Genomic DNA, 23,820 nt, shown 5'->3' with positions numbered 1-23,820 from the left:
TGAGCAGAGGGGAAGGATCCGCCTCCCTTTACCTGTTGGCAATACTTTGCCTAATGCAGCCCAGGATACTGGTAGCTTTCTCTGTGGCAAGGGCACATCGGTGGCTCATGTTCAACCTGTCGTCCACCAGGACCCCCAGGCCCTTTTCTGCCAAGCTGCTTTCCAGCTGGGTGGCCCCCAGCACACGCTGGCGCGTGGAGCTGTTCCTCCCCAGGTGCAAGACTGGGCACTGCCCCTTGTTGAACTTCATGAGGTTCCTGTTCAGCCCATTTCTCCAGCCTGTTGAGGTACCTCTGGATGGCATCCAAGTAGAGGGTGAAAAATAATTTCTGTGGTTGTTGACATATCTGAAATCACTTTTTGCAGTGGCTTTTCTTGACCTGCTTTGTGAATTGCAGTAGATCTTTACATTATGTTTGAAGGAGGTGATTTTAGTTAGATGTGTTAATACTATTTAAATAGTCCATTATGGGAAAAAATTCCAAAGGAAAATACAGTTTTGAAGAAATACAGCTTCGGTCATTCTGAAAATGACTGAAAGTGTATTTACAGGCAAAATAATGACTTTGGCAGATTTGACGTAACCGCCATTGTGTTCAGTGGGGAGAAGAAATAGTGCAGCATGTTTGTCTATTTACTAGCCAGCCTCATCGCAGGGCGAGAGCCGTGTAGTCTGTAGTGGCAACAGCAATGGGAACTGCGAGCTGCGTTCCGGTGTGGGTGGGCAAGGAGCTGGGAAGGCAAGGGAGGGATTACTGCAGGATGAGGAAGAGGCACATTCAGGGTTTGAAGAGGAACAAATAAAGTACAGGTGGAGCCATTTTAAGAGTGGAAGAGAAGGAAGGGCTATAGGAGCAGTAGTAAATCTGTAACGGCAATTTTGTATGAAAGTTGTAGAAAGAATAGGGATCTGAAAATTGCTAGGTAAAAGTGTAATCTCGGAAAATAACTATATGGTAGAGCCCAGATATACAAAAGTAAAATAGTTTTGGAATTGAGTAATGATTTTAATGCTTTAAGGTGGCATCATAACTATGGACTTCTGGAACTAGATTCAGGAGGACAAATTTTTTTATCTTATTCATAGGAGGTGGCCTGTGTGTGTAGTGTAGGCAAACTCGTGTTTATTTGTTTATTTATTTTTATTTTACTTCTTAGTGTAGGGTTTTAATTACCGTTATTAACCAGAAAAATGTTCTACACGAGTCTTTCCTGTAATATAATCGTAAGGGACGTTTGTCCGTTGTTAGCCTTTAACAAGTATCTGGAAATTACTTATGGCAGATTGGGAAAATACAGAAGTTGACAATAGTAAAACAAAATAGAATGGCATTAAGAGTGGCTGTGAGTCACTGTTCAGTAGAAGAACTAAATATCTTAACTTCTGACACTCCAACTATATATGCTAATAGTCTTACAGTGTGAGAGTAGAAGTAGTGTAGTGCAGAATATTTTACAGCTGCTGTCTCACCAAATTGTTGGAGAACTGTGTTTTTTCAGTAGTCACTTTGTAACACCAAGTTCTGGTCTGTGTATGGAGCCCTGTTGTATGTATCTTACTTTTTTTAACTGCTAATGCCAGAGAGAGGATTATGGTTTGAAGATGAAACTTAGATTGAAGTATTTGCTTTTTCGCTCCTGCTTTTTTGCTTGCTTTTATTTTTGTTTCATACATTTGAACAGACAGTACATTCTCTCTAATTTCTGTTTCAGATATGATAATTTTTATGTAATGCATAAGTTTTTGGGTCGTGTGATGATTTTATTTTGTAATTCTGTTTGTAAGGTAGATTCTTTTTTTGGATATAGCTCAATGTAGAATCCATGGAGTATTGGATTTAATAATTATGGTTATTGGTTAAAATATTGGTTAAAAAAAAACCCAACCAAACAAAAAAAACAACACAACCCCCCCCCAAACCAACCAAAACAAAACGCATTGTAAAGTTTGCTTGTGACAGTTGTCAAACATCTCAAGACTTTACTGTTTTGTATTAAATGCATCTTTGGCTGTGTTTCAGGTATTTAGGACACAGTTGTTCATGGAAGAATTCATGTATAAGTACAAAATAAGAAGGGCAATCTAATCTTTGAGGAAATGGCAGGATTTCTAGACAACTTTCGATGGCCAGAATGTGAGTGTATTGACTGGAGTGAAAGAAGAAATGCCATCGCTTCAATAGTTGCAGGCGTATTGGTAAGTTTTGAGAGGATGTAAATCGTAACTGTGCTGACAAATTTGGAAGTATGACAAAGTTACATTTTTGTTTCATTTATTGTGAAGGTTCACTCTGTAACTGCGCCTTAATCCAGTATATTTCTTTAACTTTTTTTTTTTTAAGTGTAATTGTTAGGTAGCTTTTTTACAGGTCACATAACTTTGCGTTTTATCTGATAATGGTGTACCGGTTCTGCTATCTCTTCTTTAAAAAAGATTGAAATTCCTAGTGGATTTTTGGCATAATTAGGTATGTTAGAACACCTATGTTATACATAGTTTGTATCTCATATGTGTTTAGAATCTGGATTCTTGTTCGTAAAGCTGTACAGGGAATTTAGCCATACACTGATATTTAATTTGAATTGAAAATGTGACGGATTCCCAAATGCTTCTCCGACAACATCAGTGTTAAGGTTTATGCAGAACTTGCATATCAAACAGGTTTAGAGTCCGACTTAAAGCTAATAACTTTCCAGAATAGTTTATACTTGTTAAAAGAGAATTAAACCAATGGTGTGCATGAACGTTTGCCGTGTTTTGTCTGCCTGTCTCTGTACCCTTCCAGCCTCATCATACTGGTCTGTTTTATTGCTAGTTTTTCACAGGTTGGTGGATAATGATAGATGCTGCAGTAGTTTACCCTAAGCCAGAACAAATGAACCACGCGTTCCATACCTGTGGGGTGTTTTCAACACTAGCTTTTTTCATGTAAGTGTATATAAAGGTGGTTATTGTAAAATAAACATGAGCTGTTAAACACAGTTTTTACTAGACAATATGGTATATGATAAAACTTTGAATCGCTTGGTTATAAATTACTTACGAGAAATCTTGTCGTACCTTTTTGCATGGCAGCGTAAAGGCCTTTTTTGTTTTACCTGTGGCCTTTGTTTCTGATCGTAGTCTGCTTATTCATTGTTCTGACTACCCCCCACATCCGTTTAGGGTAAATTGCTTTTCCTATGCACTTTGGCTGAATGTAAGAAAGCAGACCTTCCTTTATGCAAGTGGCTTTCTGTAATAAGTGTTTAGATTCCTAGATCAAAATTCATGTAATGCTGCCCAGTTGCTTATCGCAATGTAAAACATTTGACTGCATTTTCCTCTGTTTTTAAATAATTTTTACAGCTGTCTCTGGCCCAAAACTTCCTCAAATGGGAGAGGTAGTAGTATTATAGCTATTGTTATAAAGATGTAAATGTGGCAAGCTTGAAGGAGAAGTAATAGCTTTTATTGAATCATACAATATTGGCGAGAGAAAAGGATGCATTTGGATATGCAAGACCTTCTTAACATTTGGTATCTGAAAGTTTCTGGATTTTTTTTTCCTCAGCAATGTAACTCATTTTAAGAAAATGTATTGTCCCTCCTTACAGGGTGTCTCTCCCTGGAATACTTACAGTATTCATTGTGAAGGAAAGGCATCAAAAAGCAACTTGTATCATAATCATGAGAGTACTGTGTTACTGGCTGTTATTCCTGTGAAGTGGCTTTAGATGTTTTAAAAACTTAAACAGCCAGAAAGTGACCAGGAACGTTTCAATCACTAAAAAGGGCAATTCTTTCATCTTACAGGTCTGTTAATGTAAAAATTTAAGTAAAACTTATGAACAAATATGGGATTTGCTTGAAATCCAGTTGGAATCCTTCCATTAAGGGACATGTAATAATATGTGACTATACAGAGTGCCAAGTAATTTTCCCAGAATTTTTCACATCTTAAAGCTAGCTTTTTACTTATAACTTTAAATTGATTTTCTAATTATCTGAAGCGTATATACTTTTTTGTTCCTAGGATAAATGCTGTATCAAATGCACAGGTGAGAGGAGACAGCTACAGTGACGGATGTTTAGGAAGAACAGGTAAATAAACTCTAAAAATCATGCGGAGTTGAAAGACTGATTATTTAGGTGTTGGGTTCTTTTCTAAGTGGTGGTTAAGCCTCTGCAAATCCCATATAGCTGCTGGGAGAAATAAATTTCTACCTTGTGGTAGGCTATGGAGCAGACATTCCTTAAGAATGTCCTATTTTAGAATGTATCACAAATACTCCGTTTCCTCTATATGTCGCCTACTGTGTAGTGTCTGTGGACCTGCTGTCTTCTCTCCGCTTTCATTCATAATTCCCTTACTATTTCCCATGTGGATCCCAGCATCTGTTTTCACGTGATTTGTAGAATGCCTTACCGGAAATCTGGTAGGATTTACTGGTTTTGTGAACTAGTGTACGATGCTTTTTTGTGTATCATTCATAAATCAGAAATATTTTTCCTTTCCCATGAGCGAGCAGGTTGATTATTTTCAATGGTGTCATCTTGCTTTTTCAGCAGGTAATATCTAGCTACGGTAGATGTTGCCCATCTGAAAATATCTTTCTGAAGTAAACACGGGACGGGTTTGTTTTATGTACCCTCTTGGAATTCCATCTTTACCTCAGAAACACTGTATCTTTGGCAGAGTACCTCATCGTTAGTCCCCTCCAAGTTGTGTTAAGTGATGTTATAGGCATTCCCTACAGCTGAGGGGAAATTTGTGGTAGTTGTGTCTGCTCACTAAAATAAGGGGAATCCAGCTACTATGTGTATTACTAGAGAAGGCAAATTTTGGTTTATCTTGTCCTTGATATAGGGTTTAATCCTTTCCCTTTGTGCCATCAGCAAGATAACATACTGTATCATAATAGAGTTGTATCATAATTGGATCATCGGTCGCTATGGTTAATACTCTACATGGTTCTCAGAGGTTTTAATATTTCCTGCAGGTGCTCGTGTCTGGCTCTTCATCGGCTTTATGTTGATGTTTGGTTCACTTATTGCTTCAATGTGGATTCTTTTTGGAGCATATGTTACACAGAGTAAGTTTATTTTCACGGATCGAGAAGTACTTTTGCTATCAGCCGAAAGGCAGAAAATCCGGAAGAATGGAAGTGTGCGGTCTGTTCTTGTCAGAGCCATACCATCTAGTTTTGTAGTCAATGAATGATACTATGAATAGTGTTTTAAATACCCCTTCCGATACAAAAGAACTTAACATTTCCTTTGTTACTTACTTTGCAGACACTAATGTTTACCCTGGATTAGCAGTGTTTTTCCAAAACGCGTTGATATTTTTCAGGTAAGTTATCTGGGTAAATTTCCCTCCTTCCAAAGGGGTGTCTCACTTACCTGCTTCCGTGCACATTGATACTGCTGGAAAATAAGTTCTGAAAGCTGGAGGCCGACTCCAGGCTTGACCTTCCAAAATGTGGAGTTCGCTGCTCTCAATGCAGGACCCTCTGTATTTCGATTTATTACCCACCCTGACCTTTACTTGGGGAGGGTGACAAAGGGACCTCTTGGGTCACTGAGTAAACTGATATTATACAGAGAACTGAAGTGGTATTCAATGCATAAACTGATCAAACTCTTTCTTAAAAACTATTTTTTTTTTTTTTACTCTGCTGCTTTTTTCTACTCCCTTTGCTCCAGCGCTTAGAAACAATCTTTTACTCACCCCTTCTCAGCCCATGAGAGGCTCTTCGTTCCCCTCGTGCTCCTGTTAGTCCAGCTCTTTCTGGTCTCAGTGAATTTCCAGCTCTAGAGTGTGGATGACCAAGGATATAGACGGTATTCTGGGTGACTATTGTCAGCGTCTTTGGATAATGGCAATAATGCTTTCATCTCTGTGCTACAAATACCTTGGCATAGATCTGAACAGCACTGGGTAGGAGATCCTGTTGCCCTTTTCCTGACTATTTCATACCAATGGCTCAATTATCTGATCATTGATACACCTAGATTTGTTTCTACTGGCTGAGCTTTCAGTTATGGAGGGTGATAAATTTTTTTCTAGGAGCATAATGCTATGTTTTGAAATACTACACTTAAATCTATTTCTTCTATTTCACTTAATATCATTAAGTGTATTATATGACACTTTGAAACGATCTGTATCTGTACTAACTCTTTTTATATGTATAATGTGCTCTGCAATCCATGAATTTAATTAATTAATAAAAGACAATGAAAGCATTAAATAGTGTAAGTTCCAAGATCAGTCACTGAAAAAGTTCACATAACCTCCTCTTTTGCAAGTTCTTACCCACTCAAATTACTGTGCTAACAATTTTCCTTCTAGTACCGGATCAAACGCTTTGCAGTGAGCCAGATCGACTGGCTCCGCTGTGCTTCCCTGTTTGGAAAATCAGTTACGTTCTTGCAGAAAACAGCAGTTGCTAAATCTCTTCTGTAGTCTTGCACATGATTGAAATGCAATACTGATGAAGGCAGACTTCTGAGAATAGTTTCACCATGCCTGAAATCTTTAGTCTTACTTCAGTAGTTTGATGAACTTATGTCTGAAGCTGCTTTTTGTTTCTGAAAGTGTCTTTCCTTAGTTTCTATTGTACTCTGTATGTAGATATATTTTAGGTTTATTTGTTTTCTTTTGTCTTCTAAAATTTGTTTTCTAGGCATGAACTATGAGACAAATTAGAACCTTTTTATTTAAAAAAAAAAAAGTCTGTTTTTTATCCCACCACGCGCTTTAGGCAGTAACATCTGATAAGTCCATCCGTTGCCCTAGACTCCTTTCCTTAGGCCAGACCTGGGTCAGTCGGCGATGCCCTTCTCAATGTCCTTATCCAAAACTTTTGTTTTGATTGAATCAGACTCTTTTCCGTCAGTGTTGTTCCATGATGTCTGTATTTCCTGAACCATGGGTCTCCTTCAGGACTTGCGCTTCAGCCCTGGTTGTTACTCCACTGGTTTTTTACTTAGTTTAACATGCTGTATTAGTAGTTCTCTTCTCTAGTTAATTGCCCAGGCGTCTAGCTTGTTTTGCTTATCATTGCTTATTATTGTTGTGCTCAGTGTCAGTATTTCTCATTCCCCTCCCTCTTCATTCTTTCATGATTTAGTATGACTGTGCCCTTCTTTACCACCTGTTTGTTGGCTGTAAGAAAAAAAATGATTTAAAGTATAAGGAACAATAAGGAAATCATGCTGGGTTTTGTTCCCTCAACATGTTTTTTTCATTTGTGACAATATGTAATTGCATCCAACCTTACAAAGGGAATTTTGGAAATAAAATTGTAATTTGGATTTCACTTATCCACCACAGGATCAATATTCTTTCCGATTTGCTCATAAAAATGTTAGATTCTATCCTAGCACGATGTGTTATGTTCAGCTGATCGCCAGATGCCAGGACGAGGCTTGCTGCTCTGTAACTCTGTGGATCCAGTCCTCGAATCCCTTAAATACCAGAATTTTTTCCTTCAGAAGGGCAGCTGCTTTTACCGTGAGACTAGCTATTTTTTTATTGGAGCAGTTGCTTCAGCTGGATCTCATAGTTTTAGCGATGCATAGTAAACGAAATGTAAGTACAAAAACCAGATACTGACTTGAATAAAAGTTAAGGCTGCGGGAGGGATGTTGATTTGTGGTGTAGATGGTATAAGATTGTAAGGATACTATTAAGATTACCTTTGTCCACCTTATGTGCGGTCTGATTATTTTTTTTCTTCCCCCCCCCTTTAGTACTCTGATCTACAAGTTTGGAAGAACAGAAGAGTTATGGGGATGAGAGATCACGTATAGCATTGTCTATTCCATAGTTGCTATGTCGTACTTTGTATGTAGATATATTTACATTCATTTGTTCTTGTTTTGCTTTCTAAATTGTATGAACCGAGACGAATTACAGTTTCTGTAATAAGCTCCCTCTTTTCACAGGACAGATTTGTGAATATGTACATATGACTGTATATATCTTACAAAGGGAATGTCAGGCTTGCTTTCCGAAACCTGCAGGCTTATTTCTTCAAATACGTGGGTTTCCATCAGCTCCTAAGACTTGATCTTCCAAGCCTTCACCTGTGTCAGAGACTTCAGTGGAACTGCTAGTGAACGAGCAGGATAAAGCCCGTGCCCTGTAAAAGGAGTTCTTACTTTTGTGCGTAGGTGGGCTAGAGCCGATTTGGCAAGGGCTGCCTGTGTAACCCGCGGGAGTAGTCAGCGCATGGGGGTGACCCAGCTACGCCTGTATTTAATGAGGGTAAATTCTATCGTTTGCTGAGATAAGAGCTGATTTTAAGACTTTTATATAACTGTTCAGAAAAATATAAAGTAGCTATTTTTTTGTAAAAGGTTATGAATTTTTAAACAAGGCCCTATATTAAGCAGGTTCCGCATGGCAAATCAAACTGGTCTTGACTTCTGATGGCTATAGCACAAAAGACATATGGTAGCACCACAGTCCTTAGAATTAATTTCATGCTGTTCGGTGTAGCAGATACCAATTAGTATTTAATGTATTTACTGATATTGGAATAAAAAACCCCAACAAACTGATGCCAGTCGTACTTAAGGAATATAAAGAATAAATGAGAGTCGGACTAACATCTTGAAAATTATGCTAGCATAATTTTCTTCGGGGAAAGCTTTTTGCTGATAAATGAACAGTTATCCTGCTGCCTATCACCTTTTCTATTTAAAAGGCGAGCATTTCAAGCGGGGATATGGTAGATGTATTTATTGCTCACAATCTTACTTTGGAATAATTGCCAGTTTTAGGACTGCCATTTGCCCCAGTTAAAATGTATTTACCTCCTAAATTTCATGGGCACTTTATGGGAATGCTTCCATTATTAAAATCCAGTTTCTTCTAGCTGGAGTACACAGAAAGGGAGAACAACGATGTTTTATAGCTTTGGGCTGATCTTGTACACTTATCTTGCTGGTGGTGACTTCCATATCTTGCGAGTCCTATGTGGTTTTTAAAGCACTTGAATCTACCTTGTGTCTAAAAGCTTTTGTAACTTTCCATGTATCAAGATTGCTGACCAAATGGTAGTAAACTGCAGAATGTAACTTCTGTGCATGGTTGCTGTGTACTGTTAGTCATCTAATTGCTCCCTTGTGGGAATCTCTCCAGTGGACAGAATATGAAGCAAATACTGCAGCTGAAATTGTGCTACTGGCTAGACTAACTTCATCCCGATTTCACCGTCCTGCAGTGAGTTACGATATATTCACTGGTGTTAATCATAGCTTTGTACGTAAGTTGTCTGTCTGGTTGTAATTTCAGAAAACTGCAATAAACTTGATCTTATGTTCTCAAAATAGTGAACTTCACAAGGTAATTGTACAGTAGTACTCCACTTACGTAATAGCTCAAGCAGTACTGACCTTTAAGCAAGTCTTACACCAGCTAGTAAGTAAAACCAAGGTTTTCGTTTTCGGGTCTGTCAGTTTCTTGCTTAGGAGCTTGAGAGTGTTTGTTGGCTCTTTTACTGAGAGAAACAAGTGTTAGCCTGTAACTAATCCCACTTACAGTATCGTGCACCTGACACTTGAACAGCACAAGCTACCTGCTTGACTCTGGAAGAGCCCTTGCAGCCTGCTTTTATGCAAGTTCCCGCTTAAAAAAACAGCTTTCTTCAGAGCAGGGCAAGAGCTTCTTTCTGAGGTTACCTGTGTTTCCTACCAGAAGTTTGCTTTCTTGCAAGTATTTCTTGACCATCCTTTCTGGTTTTAGAGAACTGGAAGGGTCATGCTGTCTCTACAGCTGCTAAGAGGAGGAAAGAGCCAGCTTTGAGCATGTATCTTTCCCAGTATCCTAAGCTGAAAACAGGCGTAGCGTAAGAACCATGCAGGCCTCATTCGGAATGTCCCGAGGCCTGCTTTTACACCACAGCTAGTTCCCGCGCAGGCCAGGGTGGATAGGGATGGCTCATTTTAGGTCATGCCTTGGCCTGCTACAGTTGCCAGTTGTGAAGATGATAACCCTTCGAGTTCCTCCCAACCAAAGGTTTTTAACTTTGGCCTGTTTGTGTAACTGTAAAAATACTTAGTAACAACTCTCTCTAACAGAAGGCTAGTGTAGGGCTTATTCAGGAAGTTGTATGCTGTATTGCAAAATATTCACAGGAGCTGTTTTAACTGCCTCCTTATTTATGTGTGTATGCCCTCTATTATGCATTTAGGTTGTTCCTTTTGCGAGCCTGTGGTCCTTCATTTGTTTACAGCACAGTATATAAAAAGAACATGGATGAACTTAAAAGCAGGTACTATACAGCTTGTGGCTGACTCGGAAATTCTTACCAGACTGGAAGTATGACTAAGTCTTCAGATAACTATGTTGTCTTGGCATGTTGCCTAATCACAAGCGATTAGATTAGTTCTACGAGGAAACAACTTCATGAAGCTCTTGGAAAAAACGTTACTGATTTTTCACGCTAGTCTTGTGTATTCCTGGCAGGGGTGGAACAGCATCACCTCAGATAACCCACAGCTCTGACAGTGACCAAGTTCATTAACAGACCTAAGTAAGTTGAACAAGTCATTTGCAAATAAACAAGCTTCTTTTTTTTTTTGACAACTTGTATCAAACCCAGGACAAAAGTCAAACAAATAAAAACAATCTTTTTAGTACAGAAGTGGTTCACTTGTTGTTTGTGCTTTATTAGACACCAGGATTGTGATATGCGGCTTAACTTGTAGGCTTCTGCTTCAAGGGACTCAAAACACAACCCTCAGTCAACTTCTCATTTGCAGGACTAATGTGACAGTCAACAAGAGATTTTTAGTGTCTGATAATTACTGATACATGTTACATAAATTCTGAGCAAAATTATTTTAAGTAAGTTTGTTTTGCTGTGAAGAACACTTGTCTCACTGCAGGAGCAGAAGATTAATGCTTCTCATGAATGTGTTAGGAGGCAGATATTAGGAAGCCCTTCTTGGAGCAGTTCTTTGCACAGGTTCATCCTGAGGAGAGTGAAGTACTATAAAATTTCTTTTTAGACTGCCATTTTTATCTGGAGGGAAGAAGCTGCCACAGGAGACTGCAATGATTCAGAAAAGCATACCCGAGTGGATATAACACACATTGCGTGCTTCACAACTGAGGCAACAAAACAGAAATTCCAGGTTGTACTACATCCTACCATAAAGTGCCATTATTTCTCAAAGCTTTATTTCAATTTGAGGTGGGAAATATGATGATGTTAATATAACCATTTTATAACCATCTGCCTGTCTTTAGACAGTTTAGTGTTCATTTCCCTTTCACGTTCCACCTTTTAAGTCTCTTTGGCAGAACACAGTTGCTGCTGTTAGCACAGCAGAAGCCATTTAAACACAGGCTCAGGGTCCGCGCTGTTCTCGGGAAGCAACATCTCGCTCAGGATTTGTCAGTGGCCTCATTTTGTCTGTCCTGCCAGTAGCCACACGGTGCTGCTCACGGGCGGGAGCCTCTGCAAAGGCTTGGCACAGGCATTCTCGCTAGGGCGCCGCTCCCGTTACTTCATTGTCACTGGAGACGCTGCGTGAATGAGCTTGACCGTCCAAACCGCTGCCGCAGGCTTGGCTTCCTTCTCCACAAAACACAACAGATGAGGAATCGCAGGGATCGTCCTCGGCATAGTTGTCCAACAGCTCTAAAACAGGCATGCTAGGGTCTTTCAAATACTGGAAAAAGCCAGAAAAAAACGGTTCAGATATCTATCCACAGAACAGATGCATTATTAGAAATTACAGAGACAGAGCAGGTACCACCGCCTATAGGCAAGTTGCTTCAGACCAGAATTCACAGCGAGAGCTGCTAGAAGGATATTCTCTTCTGTATTTCCTTGAAACTACACTGAACAAGGAGAAAGTTAAAAATACCTTATTTCTGGGGGAGGGGAATAATCAATCACACAAACGTCCATTTGGGTGAGTTAAAGGAGCCTGCATTTCCTACTTTTTTTTGTTTTTAATAAATTTTGGCTAATATTGTTTTCATGTCAGTTCAAGGAAATTCCTGCAGTTAAGAACAAGCCACAGAAGAAAACACTTCTTTATTACACCGCTGGGGACATATCCTCCAACTGCAGGAATCTAGCAACTGAAAGCTTGTCTAAAGCGCTGATGGAGCAAACGAGATCCAAGATTCTGGTTTGTTCAGTGTCAGGCAAGTCCGATCTGCATCTTTTATTGTTACCAGAAAACTCTAGTGACATTCTTCTTTTGTAGTTACTTTTTGCTTTGACTTCCCCTCTGCTCCCCTTTCCTCCCAGCTTTACAATGAATGCATGATCAAAGAAAGGAGCATTAGGAAAAAACTGTTGGGCAGAGAAAATGCTCTACGTTTTCTGTTCCTCCTGCCACCCCCACATACTCTCCTTATCACTAAGCTGACCTTGTGTTTCAAGGGGAATTGGAGCCATCTACCACTTCATGTACTGAACCAAAAAAAAATAAAAATCTGCCATTGAACGCTTTTTCCCTGATTTAAAAAAAAAAAAAAAGTAAGTGTCTGGAACAGGGCCACCTTCACATTGTTAAAAGACTGACGTAGCTTGTAGTTTTACTCAAAAGCTTGTTCTGTACTGTAGGAGGTGTCACAATCTGGCTGAGACGGGACCGCGGCTCAAGTCACATCTGCTGTGGGACAAAGTTAACCTCAGTTTCAATTAAGGCACCACTTCCTCTGTAATCATAGCAAGGCTAATGAGCAACAGGATTATTTTTTCAGGTGTATTAAAAACAAATGTTTCATATGGGAACCTCAAATACGTCCACTTTAGCAAATTCAAGACATAAATGAACGTCAGTTTGGCTTTGCTATGTGAAGGCGTCTCTGCGGTAGAACTGCTCCCTGTAACTCCGACACTGAAAGCTGAGAGCCTTCTGTAAAAGAAGGAAGCACGTGATTTTTCTGAAAATCTAAAGGAGTACACGCGAAACTGCCTTAAAATAATCGGTATTCTGTACTTATGGAAAATGTTTTAAGAGGAGAAGCCTCAGGCTGGTTGACCCTTTTAGAAATACACGTTTTAAAAATTCTGCATATTTACTGGTTTTCCTTCATTTCTTATCAGTGTTTTGCCCAAAACCAGGCTTAACATTGTTTAAGAGTATCTACGTTTGCTGCATGTTTTCCAGATCAATACAATTACTCCAGAGCACATGATGATAGACTCTATTCTTGCAAGTCCTTTGCATGAAATGCAGCACTATTTTAGCACACAGTACCGGGATTTTTTTCCCCCTACGTGAGATATACTTCGCTTGATATGTGATACAGCTGTCACCACTGAGCTGCCATGAAATGGTAGCTGAGGTAGCATGAAAAGAGAAAACGATGTACTCGGGACTCGGCAGAAAGTCTGGGTTCATTCACCCATACATCTATAAAAATCTGGAAAAACAGCTCCACAATCACAGAACTACCATAGTACCGTGGACTACTCTGACACGCAGATATGTACAAAGAAATACACCTCAAAGAACTGCAAACAAATACAAGCTTTTAAAATTATGGAATGTATGCTGAACAAGAACTTTTAAATCAAGAACTTTGCTTAAAAGACTACTTCCTGTTTGGATACTAAAAAGAGGAAGATGAACAGGACTGAAACGATATTGTTTAGTACAGAAATGCGTGAGCTACAAGGAGAAAAAAAGTCCCAGGATGACCTTTTCATCCAAGTATTGCTAAAACTACAGGAAAAAAAGAAAAAGCCCAAGAACATTCCCCTAGGTAGTCCTTAGTCTTCAAGTCAGCCCTTGCTCTTAAAACGATCGGCGTTCGCTTCTCTGTATTTGATTTCTAATCCGGGACCTAGGTCCCAAGTACATGTTCTGCAGCACACAAAAGCTTTTTGCTTCAAGTAGGCAACTGTTTTGGGCTTGATGACTTCGCTAAGCAAAGAAAGGGGTGGACAAGGGGTAGTCATAACAGGATCACAGCAGCATTTGTATCTTAGTGCAGAGAAAAAAATAATTCAGTTGAGTAAAAGAGGAATAAAGTAGAAAAGCAGATATGAGAAAAGTAACAGTTGACACTAAGTCAACAATCATTTGTATCTGTTTCTGTTACGCAACAACTAGCTTTGTTCACATTCGCTCCAAGATCATCACTGTCTTTTACAGGGGGAGGGGGAGAGCGGGGGAGAAAAATAAAATGTCTACACATACCTCTTCAAAGTGTGATGGGATTTCTAAAGGTGGCCGAGACCAATATTTAATTGTTTTGTGGTGTCTCCACAGAAGCAACAAACCAACTGCTCCCAGATTTACAAAAAGTAACACCAACACAAATATTAGTATAATATATCCAGCTCTGGTTGCCTCTGGAAAAGAAAAAAAAACAAACCACCATATACATATGGTAGGTTCGTGTTTAGACATCATCAAGTGTAAAACAATATACAGCAAGCTGAAATTTACTATACTTGGTAATCAAAGTATAATTTCCAAGGCTAAGATCACAACTCTACTGTAGGTGCACTCTGAACGCAGATGTTCAGAAGTGGTTTGTTTTGTGATTCCACAAGGAAGTCACCAGCTTCCACGAGCTTCTTCCCCTTAATCACGCAGCCTAAGACAAGCTTCTACTTGACACGCTAGCAGGGCAAACGCAGAGCTGAAGGAATCACTGCTGGCGGGCAGAGGGCAGGCGGGGAATGCAGTCTGTCCTTCCACCCTCAAGTTGTCGGCAAGGGCCATTAATGCCAGGGGCTTCTCTTTCAGAACATGCACCTCCCTTCAGCAAAGGGAGCCAAGGGAGCATCACAGACTCCAGCACCACAGCTCAGCGGCTTGCGATCAAGTACTTGGTCAATACCGCCTGGGAGGTCAGCCCCTGTGGGGCTTCAGGAACTGCGTAAGCAGGCTTCATCTACACGTCTTCCAGCGTGTTCAAAGCATGCTAAAGATCAGTTGTGCCTGTGTGTTGGTGGTCACACGGAGAGATTCAAGAGAGGGACAAACTCTGTTATCTTGCACGTGCCCTCTCCTCCCCTTACCCTCCCTCTCATCGCGTACAAAAACCACGGAGCTCACAATGTCAGAGAAGGGAGCAGGTCAAAGAGGAGAGGGACATTCCTGTTCTGCAGGAGGAAGTGGCTGAGGGAGAGGATTTGCAAGAGTAACACCATCTCCTTCATCAACAACTCCCTCTAAAGACCAAGTATTTGTATTTTCTTTCTTTGCATACTTCTAGAAAGTAATACCCGTAGCAGTATTTATGAAGGAAAAGGACGAGGGGAAAAATACAACACAGACCCTCAACTACTGACTGAAATTTTCCTTATTGCTTTGCCATTAACGACAATTGTGAACTACTATCAGTGGTGCTCTCTTAGCACTACTGACAGATACGGGTACGTAAGTGACCGGTTACATGACCCAAGACTCATGTTCTACACTCATCCCATTATATACAAAAAATAACAAAATCAGATTTATACCACTGATTGTAGTTCTGTAACACTCTGGGACACTTTGCCGTCCAAGTAACTGGAGATCTGAATGTGTCATCAATTCTATGTGAATTCTAAAACAATAAAGTGTCGATTCCTTTAGATTTCTGATTTTGAATAGTGTATTGCTCATCTTTGTCTCCTGTTTAAAAGACAAAAAAAAATACATACAGGCGTTACTGTAAAAACCAGACCCGTCTTCAACACAAATCCCCTCCCCATATTTAAGTTTCTCATTCAAAACGCAGAGATTTTATTTTTCGTAATTCAGCTTTCCCAAACAAGAGAAGCAGTGAAACATATTTCAACTTTCCTACTTGAATGCATTTGAAATGTCATTATTTTTAAACGAAATTAAGCCTGACCATTTAAAACCATCTATAAGGGCACGAACAGGAGAGGCATGAAAACTGATGCAAGGTCTCATTTTATCCACAATAAGCTGCTGGACACTTCGACGCAGCTTCTGTCACAGCTCAGGTAGCGAGCGCAATATAGGAAGGGGGAGGGAAAAACAAGCCATGAGAAGTGCCTCCACCATCAGAGGAGGCTGACGGAAGTGTAGTTCAGTGAAGAGCTTCCACCGTCTCAGCTCCTTCTGCTGAAGGGGAAAACAGCTGATGGGCAGTGCAAAACCTCCACAGCCTCCACACGGCCACCACAGTCTTTTGGGAATTTTTAATTTGTAAGGGGCTAGGATAACAGCCTCGGCGAAGCCTACAGAAGCATACAAGAGCAACTTCTTGTCTGAATCTCAAACACGAAGGTATTTTATGTGTGTGAGAAAAATACACATTGGTGCAAGAGAGGAAGGAAGTGGAGGCGTTTCAGATTTAGCGAGGTCCCTGAAAAAAAAGGGTTTTAAAATAAATCATTTTTTTCTGCTTCTGTTTTTTAAACATTTGACTTCAGAATTATATTCTTTTGAATCTTCTCCCTCTTTTTTAATTTTTTTTTTCAAGTGTAACTTAATCCCTCCCCTGCAACGCTGGCCTGTCAAGAACACAATTACCAGGGCCCAGACAGCAGCATAAGAGCACAATGAGACCAACACCTCTAAGTCTCAATATGAAGAGGGACAGCTCACCCCAGCTGTCTCCAGCATGTTTCTAATAACTCTGCCTTTCTCTGCCCTAGGAACAGGCAACATCAGGCCAAAGCAGCCTGTTACTGAAGCTGCGAGCACAAACAAGCCCAGCACAGGAAAGGAAGAAGGATATTTCAGTGTTTTCCAAATTGCCTAAGCAAACTTCGGAATCTAAATGCCATTTTAAAGCCACCTCTGACACTTTGTGGATTCTCTCCCTTGATCTGCAATGTGATTTAACCTTCATTTCATATAGAGGAAAAAAAGATGGTTTTGAAAGTTTCGTAATACATGCAATACTTGTGCCAAGATCAAATTAACTTTTTTCCGAGACACCAAATGATGACCTTCACTTCTAGAGAAAAATGACATTCGTTTTCTTCCTCCATTTCTGCTGTTTTGCCAAGAGACACTGACTCATACCTCTTAGTCACAAAGGCATTATGAACAAAATAAATTAGAGAGAATTCTTACTTTTTTAGTAGTACTTGTTGCGTTCTCCCAGTAGGACACATGATACTGAAGAAGGTCACCTGCTTCAGATCCAAAAGGGGGTGTGACACTAATGAGAAGTGAGTCAGAGCTTACAGTCACACTGTTCACTTTAGGGGGCCCTATAGTAGCTGAAAATAAACACAGAAAGGGCAGTGAACCTCTGGGATGCAGAACAGCTCATCATACTGTCTCCAGCTTTACTCAGATACTCTCAGCAAACAAGCTAAATATTGTCAGCTTTTTCTCAAGAAAGGGAATACAACATTCTCTCATCTACTTAATGCATTTAAGATATCTACTTTATTACAAATCTAAGGAAAAAGACTTGAAAGCGTAAGTGAAACTAGATAATTAAAAAAAGTTTCCTGTTAACTTTCCCTGGAAATTCAGTAAATAGTCACTAGAATGTATCTGAATTTATCAGTAGTTAATGGTGATACAATTTTGTTCTTTTTTTTTCCCCCTCAAATAGCCTGCCACATATTCCACGTTCTCAAAAAAACCACACTGTTCGGGTCAATAGATTGGAGGAGGAATAACCAGTTTCCCCCTCCTTGCTTTGATGTCTCCATCTGTCCTATACGGTAAAGATGATGCCTTCCTTTTGTGAAGTACTCTGAGGTCTAAATCATGAAAAATATTACATAAAGTACTGTCAGTCCTAACACAAGAGACTTGCGTGATCACAGGCCATGTATGTTCAGTAGTCATTTATCTGTTGTATCTTGACTTCTTTCACCAGTTAAGCTTATCAGCATTTGTAAAGCACACCAGGATCTCAAAAAACCTACTCAAGCAAATATTAGTTAACAGCTGCTTGCATACTAAAGAGGGGTAACTATTAACAGCAAAAATCAATCCTTGCACGCAACCATTGCTTATTGTACCTCGAAAAACCCAGCAGAACCTGCTCTGTCCACTGTTACTTAGAGAAAATTGGCCCCCGTGATCTTTATATTGGTAGAGAAATTTCAGTTTCTTTCTACTTCCTATTGCTGTACAACTGCAAACGCCTTGTTGTGTGTCCTCACAAATTCCAGAAGCTCTCCTCTCGAGTGGAACTGATCCAAACATCAAAGGAAGAGAATAGCCCGACTGAGTAGCCCACGGTCTTGGTGTCTAGGAACTGATCTCCAGGGCAGTCACACAAGAATGATCACATAACGCTCCTCTTGCTCCCCCAAGGAACAGACACACAAACATCTCTCCCACACCCAGCCTCTCCTTTGTCATGTATTCCCATTAGCCCAGTGCTTTCCTAACCCTCAAAGGATCCCACTCCTAAACAATCCTGCATCACAAGCTATGGATACGTCAGTTGTAAACGTCAATGCAGGATTCAGGCAATTCTTCACCCCCACACTCTTTACTCCTAGAGAAAATCCAAGATTTAGAACGGAAGTCACCAGGGAAAGCATCATACTCTTTGCAGCAGGGACCACCACTGCTCCTCACAAGGAATGGGAGAACTTGAACTAAAGAGTTAATAAATCCTTTCCTCTGCTTCGTTATCATTTCAGAGGTATTTTTAAACTCAACATTTACTTCCTTCTAATCCTGAAACCAATCACAGCAAGGCAAAGAGCAGATCTTATAAAGAACAACAATATGCTTGTTTGCACATTTAACAGGATTTAAAGTCTGCCCTTGACCCTTCTACACTGTAGTCAGGACAGTATATATTTATTAGAAAAGGGATCAGTTCAATAGAAACAGGTAGTTTGTACTCAGACTAGCACAAATCAAGGGAGTACATGTGTATGCGGCCGTGCTAAGCGGGGAAATAATTAAATGGAAAACTCTCTAACAAAAAATGCGTTGTAGCTCTTATAAGGCTCAACCACCCAAGGAAACTCACCTGCTTCTCTTTCGATACCTGTTGAAAGGGTGCACGGCAAATCCCACTACGGAGGAACTAAGTAGCATCAAATTCCTAGCGACACACCGAGGCCTTGTAGTCTTTGTTAACCGAACACCTGCAATTCTCTCACTTGGCTTTTGTACATAATAGAGTCAAAAAAGTCTAGAACAGACACCACACATTTTTTTCGAAGAAATCTCCTTTGGGAGAGAGACACTGAAATCATAAATAGCACTTACTGTTTCTCTCTGCCACAAATGGATCTGTTTCTACCCAGTCAGAAGTCACTTGCCCTAGCTCAGCCCTCACGCGCAAAACAACAGTCCAGCGCCGCTCCTTAAGTGACCAGGGGAAACTGCATTCAGTCTGGGCGATACGGGTGCAGTTCATCTCATCCCACTGGTTAAAGGCCCCTCTGCAATGCAAAACAAAGGACAAATAAAGCATCAGCAGAACAGTGCAACTACCTAAAATACAATCCCTCCTGCCTAGACAATTTTTGTAACAAAAGAATGTGTTACAAAACTACCACTTTCAAGCAGGTTTAATTCCACAGCCCTTTCAGCGCCTGCATCTCCTCAGTATCTGGGAAAAATTAAAATTAGCGAGAGAGAACTTGGTAAGGCTAAAATTATACAGGAAACTATGCAACATTTCTGGGTGCTCTTCAGGTCTTCAATCTTTTCTCAGTTTAGTGGACATATCACAGGCAAAGAGATTGTCAGTCTTCAAAAGCTGCTTTTGGATATACATAAAAGCATCTGTAATAGACAACTTTCATTTCTGTGCTTATTAATTTTTAGTTTGGTTTTGTTTTTTTTTTTAAATAATTGTCTTACTGGATTAGAACAAAATTGGTTTTTGTTTTTAGAACTATTTACTTACGTTTTAAAATGGACTGTATATAACACCGAGCCTCTATCCACTTTCACAGGAGACCACCTCAGCAAACTACGAAAGTTATAGGAATAAATCATCACATCCTTTGGTGCCGGTAAATGGGGAGAAGATTCTAAAGTAAGAAAAGGAATAAAAATAACCATTGAAACATTCAAGTACACAGTAACTAACTTTTGGTCTCCAGATTCCATCACCATATATTACATTTTCACGGCTTTACAGGCAAAACTACTACTCCTCCTCATTCCATTTCTAGGTGCACTAGTACCAATACATTTAAGTCCCTGCTATCCACAAAGCACTGAATTGCAACTTACTGCTTTTATTTATTCCGTACAGAACATAGCACTGAAAGTATCGAGTCCAGCACAAAACAATAAACCTCACCCAGCTCCCCCATGAGGCTGTAAATTAAGGTCCACAGCCACTCGTCATAACAAAAGCTCATCTGTTCCAACTGTCTGCATCTCACATCTTACTGTGTTAACAACTCAGAACACATTTTTCCTGACCATCTGCCTCCTGCTAACTTGTCTGAAAACACTGAGGTCACTTCACTGAAACTTTCCAGGGAACAGGTGAAGAAGAAAAAAAAAAAAGCCTTCTCATACTTAAACATTCACAAACACATAGTGCACTGGTGCCACTTCAAGCCTGAAGTTTTGCCAATTTTGAAAACGATTTCACAATGTAGAAAAGGACAGAAACCTATGTTAGAGGCATGCCTTCTGCCAGTAGGAATGTCCACCCAAATTCGGTCACGCTGTAAACTCCTGGGGTGAACGAAGACTGCAAGCACTCTCGAGCAGCTTGTCAGGAGGCAAGCAACACAGAAGTGGAGAGCAAAGGGTTGTGTCTCTAGTACAGGAGAAGAGCCACTGCCCTGCTGGCCCAAGCAGAGCGGAGGAGGAAGACATCTATTGGGACTGGAGCACAGCCAAAGGCCAGGCACCGAGCTGGGGGCAGAGGGGTAGAGAAGCCAACTGGAGGGAGGGAGGGAGGGAGGGCAGGCAGCCAAGCAAAACGCAGAGAACTAAGAACTAAGAGAACTGGGGAAATGGGGGCTGGTGAAGTAAAGAAAGCCAGATGTGAAGTTAAGTGGGGCAGCAGCTGGAGGGAGAAGTTAGCTGGCAAACAGGGCAAAACAGCAGGCTGGAGAACCAAAAACCACTGCAAGACAAGGAGACCAATAGCAAGGAATTGGGACAACCAAAAGAAAGAGACTAAGCAAGTAGGCTGAGGCAAGGAAGACAGGAAAACGCAGTTATCAAAGGCCTTTAAAACCAGAAAAGCCTCACACTTTTAACCACAGCACTGCAGTCACTCAGGCAGGAAGGGCCTTCAGGAGGTCTCCAGTCCAAGCCCCGGCCCCAAGCAGGGCCAGCTCTGGCATCAGACCAGGCAGCTCAGGGCTTTCTCCAGGCAGGTCCCAGAACCTTCAAGGACGGCGCCTGCACAGCCTTGCTGAGCAACGGCTTCATTGCCTGCCTGTCCTAAGAGAGAGAAAGGTTTTCCTTCTACACTTGACTTGTATTTGTCCGTGTAGCGATCCCCTTACACCATTAAACATACTGGGTCAACAGGTCCTAAGCTCAAAGACAACCATGGCATGGCATGACATGATATTCCACGTGATAAGATTTCATTTTTTGTTCTTAAGACAATAGTCTGCTAAGATACGGCTTGTTTATTTTTATATAAATAAGATCAGAAGATCAAGCATTTAAGCTAAATTCCGGCCCCAGCCTTCTTTGGGAATATGGGGATAATGTTAAACAGTTTTTTCTTTTCGATTTCTACACCTGATTTTGTTACACAACACCAGACAGCACACTGATGCTGACAGCGCTATCTTTCAGACAAGACATCATGCCAGGCTCTTAACATCCTCCGTGTACAGGAAAGAGATGACATGAAAGTTGCATTAAACCCTAAGTCCAAAATCTAAAATAACTAGCTAAGCTCTCAAAGTTTTAATTAGGTATGTTACTAGTTTCTTAGCCTCAATTTTGGAGTAGTGCTCTTAAATAAACACACATAGCCTTTAGGCTACAGATGGATCATTCAGCATTGCAAACTTCTTTGAGATTCCTTACAGTTACAAACAATACCTAAACTATTAATCTCTCGTACATTTTAAAGGCCACTAAGTAACCTTTTCTTCATTGAAGAAAAGTTTTCACTTTCCAGTCACGCAGATTCTTTCTTGAACTCTCACTGCTGGTCTGGCATGTGGCAAGGTATCTCACACCATCAGTAATCTGTGCAGTCAGACATCCGATACAAACTAATTTTACAAAATTCAAGAAAGCTGTCAGAACAAAACACAAGCACTAGCATTTTTTTTCCTTCTCTCCTCTCCCTCTTAAAAAAAAAAAAAAGAAAAAAGAAAAAAGAAAAGAAAAAAGCAATGAAGGACGAGGGCAGCTGGTTCATCTTCTCCTCAATCAAGACTGCACACTGATTATTTTGCCTTGTATTAGCATTCAGAAACAGATCATTTCCCCTACCAGCTTCAGAAACACCAAAAAAATTATCAAATCTATGGCTCTGTAGTTGAACATCAAGGTGCTGTGTGCCACAAGGCACTTACTACTGCACTAAGGAGCTGTTTCTGTAGCACACCAAAGGAACGCATTCGTATTTCGTTTAGATATGTCAACTTGACAAGGGAAGTTACTTAAATTTCTGAAATCACACACTGAACTCCATAACGATCATTAGTTTGTATGACCCAAAGTAACAAAATGCACACTTCAGAAAAAAGCACCTACATATGCAAGTATCTTAGAAAAAAAACAAACTACCTTAGCCAGGGAAAGGCAGAAACGCCCCGTCCTTTCTCTCTGTCTGGAAGGTGGTCTCGCTGCACCGGTTCTTTTAAAGCATCTGCCAAACAATGCTCAGGTTGTTTTTTCCTGATGCAGAGACTTCCTGACTCAAAGCTTTGCCACAAGTCAAAGCTTTCACAGGTCAGAGTGGGAAGCCACAAGTTACAGCGAGTGAAAGCAGCTCAGCTTGGCCTAGCCATTGGTTTCACAGCCTCCATTCCTGATCCTGAATGATTTCTGATCCCTACCCCTGCATCAGCCATTCAGTCAAAAAAATCAAAAAAAAGAAGCCGGGGGGGGGGCGGTTGGATGGACTTTTGCTGTTCTAGTGTACCGAACTGGCTTCTCATATCGTCAGACAAGCACCAAAGCCTGCAAAAAGTGAATAGCAATAGTGTGTGGCCAGGTGGGGGTGGGTGATGACAGCTGGCTATTCTTTTGGCTCAGATTTTAACATGTAGCATCTCCATTTGCAAGAGAAGAAACACAGCCCACCCTGGCTATGAGAGAGAACGCAGAGGGGGAGGAGGCCCTACACACAAGCCAAGCACCAGAATCAGCTCCCCGGGAAATCCCACCGCTGCCGATGGGATGGGACTGGGCAACACTGACTGCAGCAGGTCCCCCAGCTCATCTCACCCCACCCATGGGCATTTGGACTCCCGAGTCTGGCCACAGACTGCAGGCCTGGAACAGCAGCTGCCCCCAAACAGCCAGCGAGCCCCACGGGGCTCACCAGCCACCAGCCAGGCCTTGACAAACACGAGGCAACGTGACAGCGGACATGCTGAACTCATGGAGGTACCCGCGTGCCTGAATAAGGACCACGCTGCATGCATACCTCATTCGAGACATGTCACAGCAGCTCTTCCACGCTTGCTGCGATACATACTGAAGCTAGGATTATACTCACGAGCTATAGCTCAGACCCCACCTGAAGAGCAAACCCGCCCCATCACGGCAAAGCATTTACATGGACGTCTAAATCCAATCCTACCTAAACCGTCAATTCACAAAATTAAACGGAGGAGGCTCAAGTACGGTTGATGAACGGCCGCCACATCACAAACCACAGGCACATCGACGACTTACACTGCATCAGTCCCCCTCAAGGCTGAACCCGTGCAGGTTTTAGCAGCTCTCCCACAGACGCAGCCCGTTTGGGGCCGCGCTGCCCAGCGCCCGGCAGCTGG

At 41.0% G+C, this 23,820-nt stretch overlaps 2 protein-coding genes across 3 annotated transcripts; one reads left to right on the top strand and one right to left on the bottom strand.

Annotated features, from left to right (window-relative positions):
* The first annotated feature begins 1,952 nt into the window (after positions 1–1,952).
* Positions 1,953–9,186, top strand: TMEM50B (transmembrane protein 50B). Of its 2 annotated transcripts, XM_009327946.1 has the most exons (7): positions 1,953–2,197; positions 2,817–2,929; positions 4,017–4,084; positions 4,984–5,076; positions 5,279–5,336; positions 7,742–7,835; positions 7,937–9,186. In XM_009327946.1, the coding sequence occupies exons 1-6, from the start codon at positions 2,099–2,101 to the stop codon at positions 7,785–7,787; spliced, it is 477 nt and encodes a 158-aa protein (XP_009326221.1). In that variant the 5' UTR covers positions 1,953–2,098; the 3' UTR covers positions 7,788–7,835; positions 7,937–9,186. The 2 variants fall into 2 exon arrangements, with proteins under 2 accessions (XP_009326221.1, XP_009326220.1); XM_009327945.1 differs by having other exon boundaries at positions 7,742–9,186.
* A 2,222-nt stretch (positions 9,187–11,408) lies between these two features.
* Positions 11,409–22,680, bottom strand: IFNGR2 (interferon gamma receptor 2 (interferon gamma transducer 1)). The gene is made up of 7 exons (XM_009327944.1): positions 22,604–22,680; positions 19,782–19,908; positions 19,136–19,311; positions 17,015–17,163; positions 15,442–15,595; positions 14,168–14,322; positions 11,409–11,674 (listed from the first exon to the last, which is right to left on the bottom strand). The coding sequence occupies exons 2-7, from the start codon at positions 19,871–19,873 to the stop codon at positions 11,489–11,491; spliced, it is 912 nt and encodes a 303-aa protein (XP_009326219.1). The 5' UTR covers positions 19,874–19,908; positions 22,604–22,680; the 3' UTR covers positions 11,409–11,488.
* Positions 22,681–23,820: the final 1,140 nt, after the last annotated feature.

The sequence above is a fragment of the Pygoscelis adeliae genome, unplaced genomic scaffold (genome assembly GCF_000699105.1).
Source record: "Pygoscelis adeliae isolate BGI_AS28 unplaced genomic scaffold, ASM69910v1 Scaffold154, whole genome shotgun sequence".
Classification (NCBI taxonomy): Eukaryota; Metazoa; Chordata; class Aves; order Sphenisciformes; family Spheniscidae; genus Pygoscelis; species Pygoscelis adeliae.
Note: the sequence above shows the minus strand (reverse complement) of the source record. Positions and strands in the feature narration are given on the sequence as shown.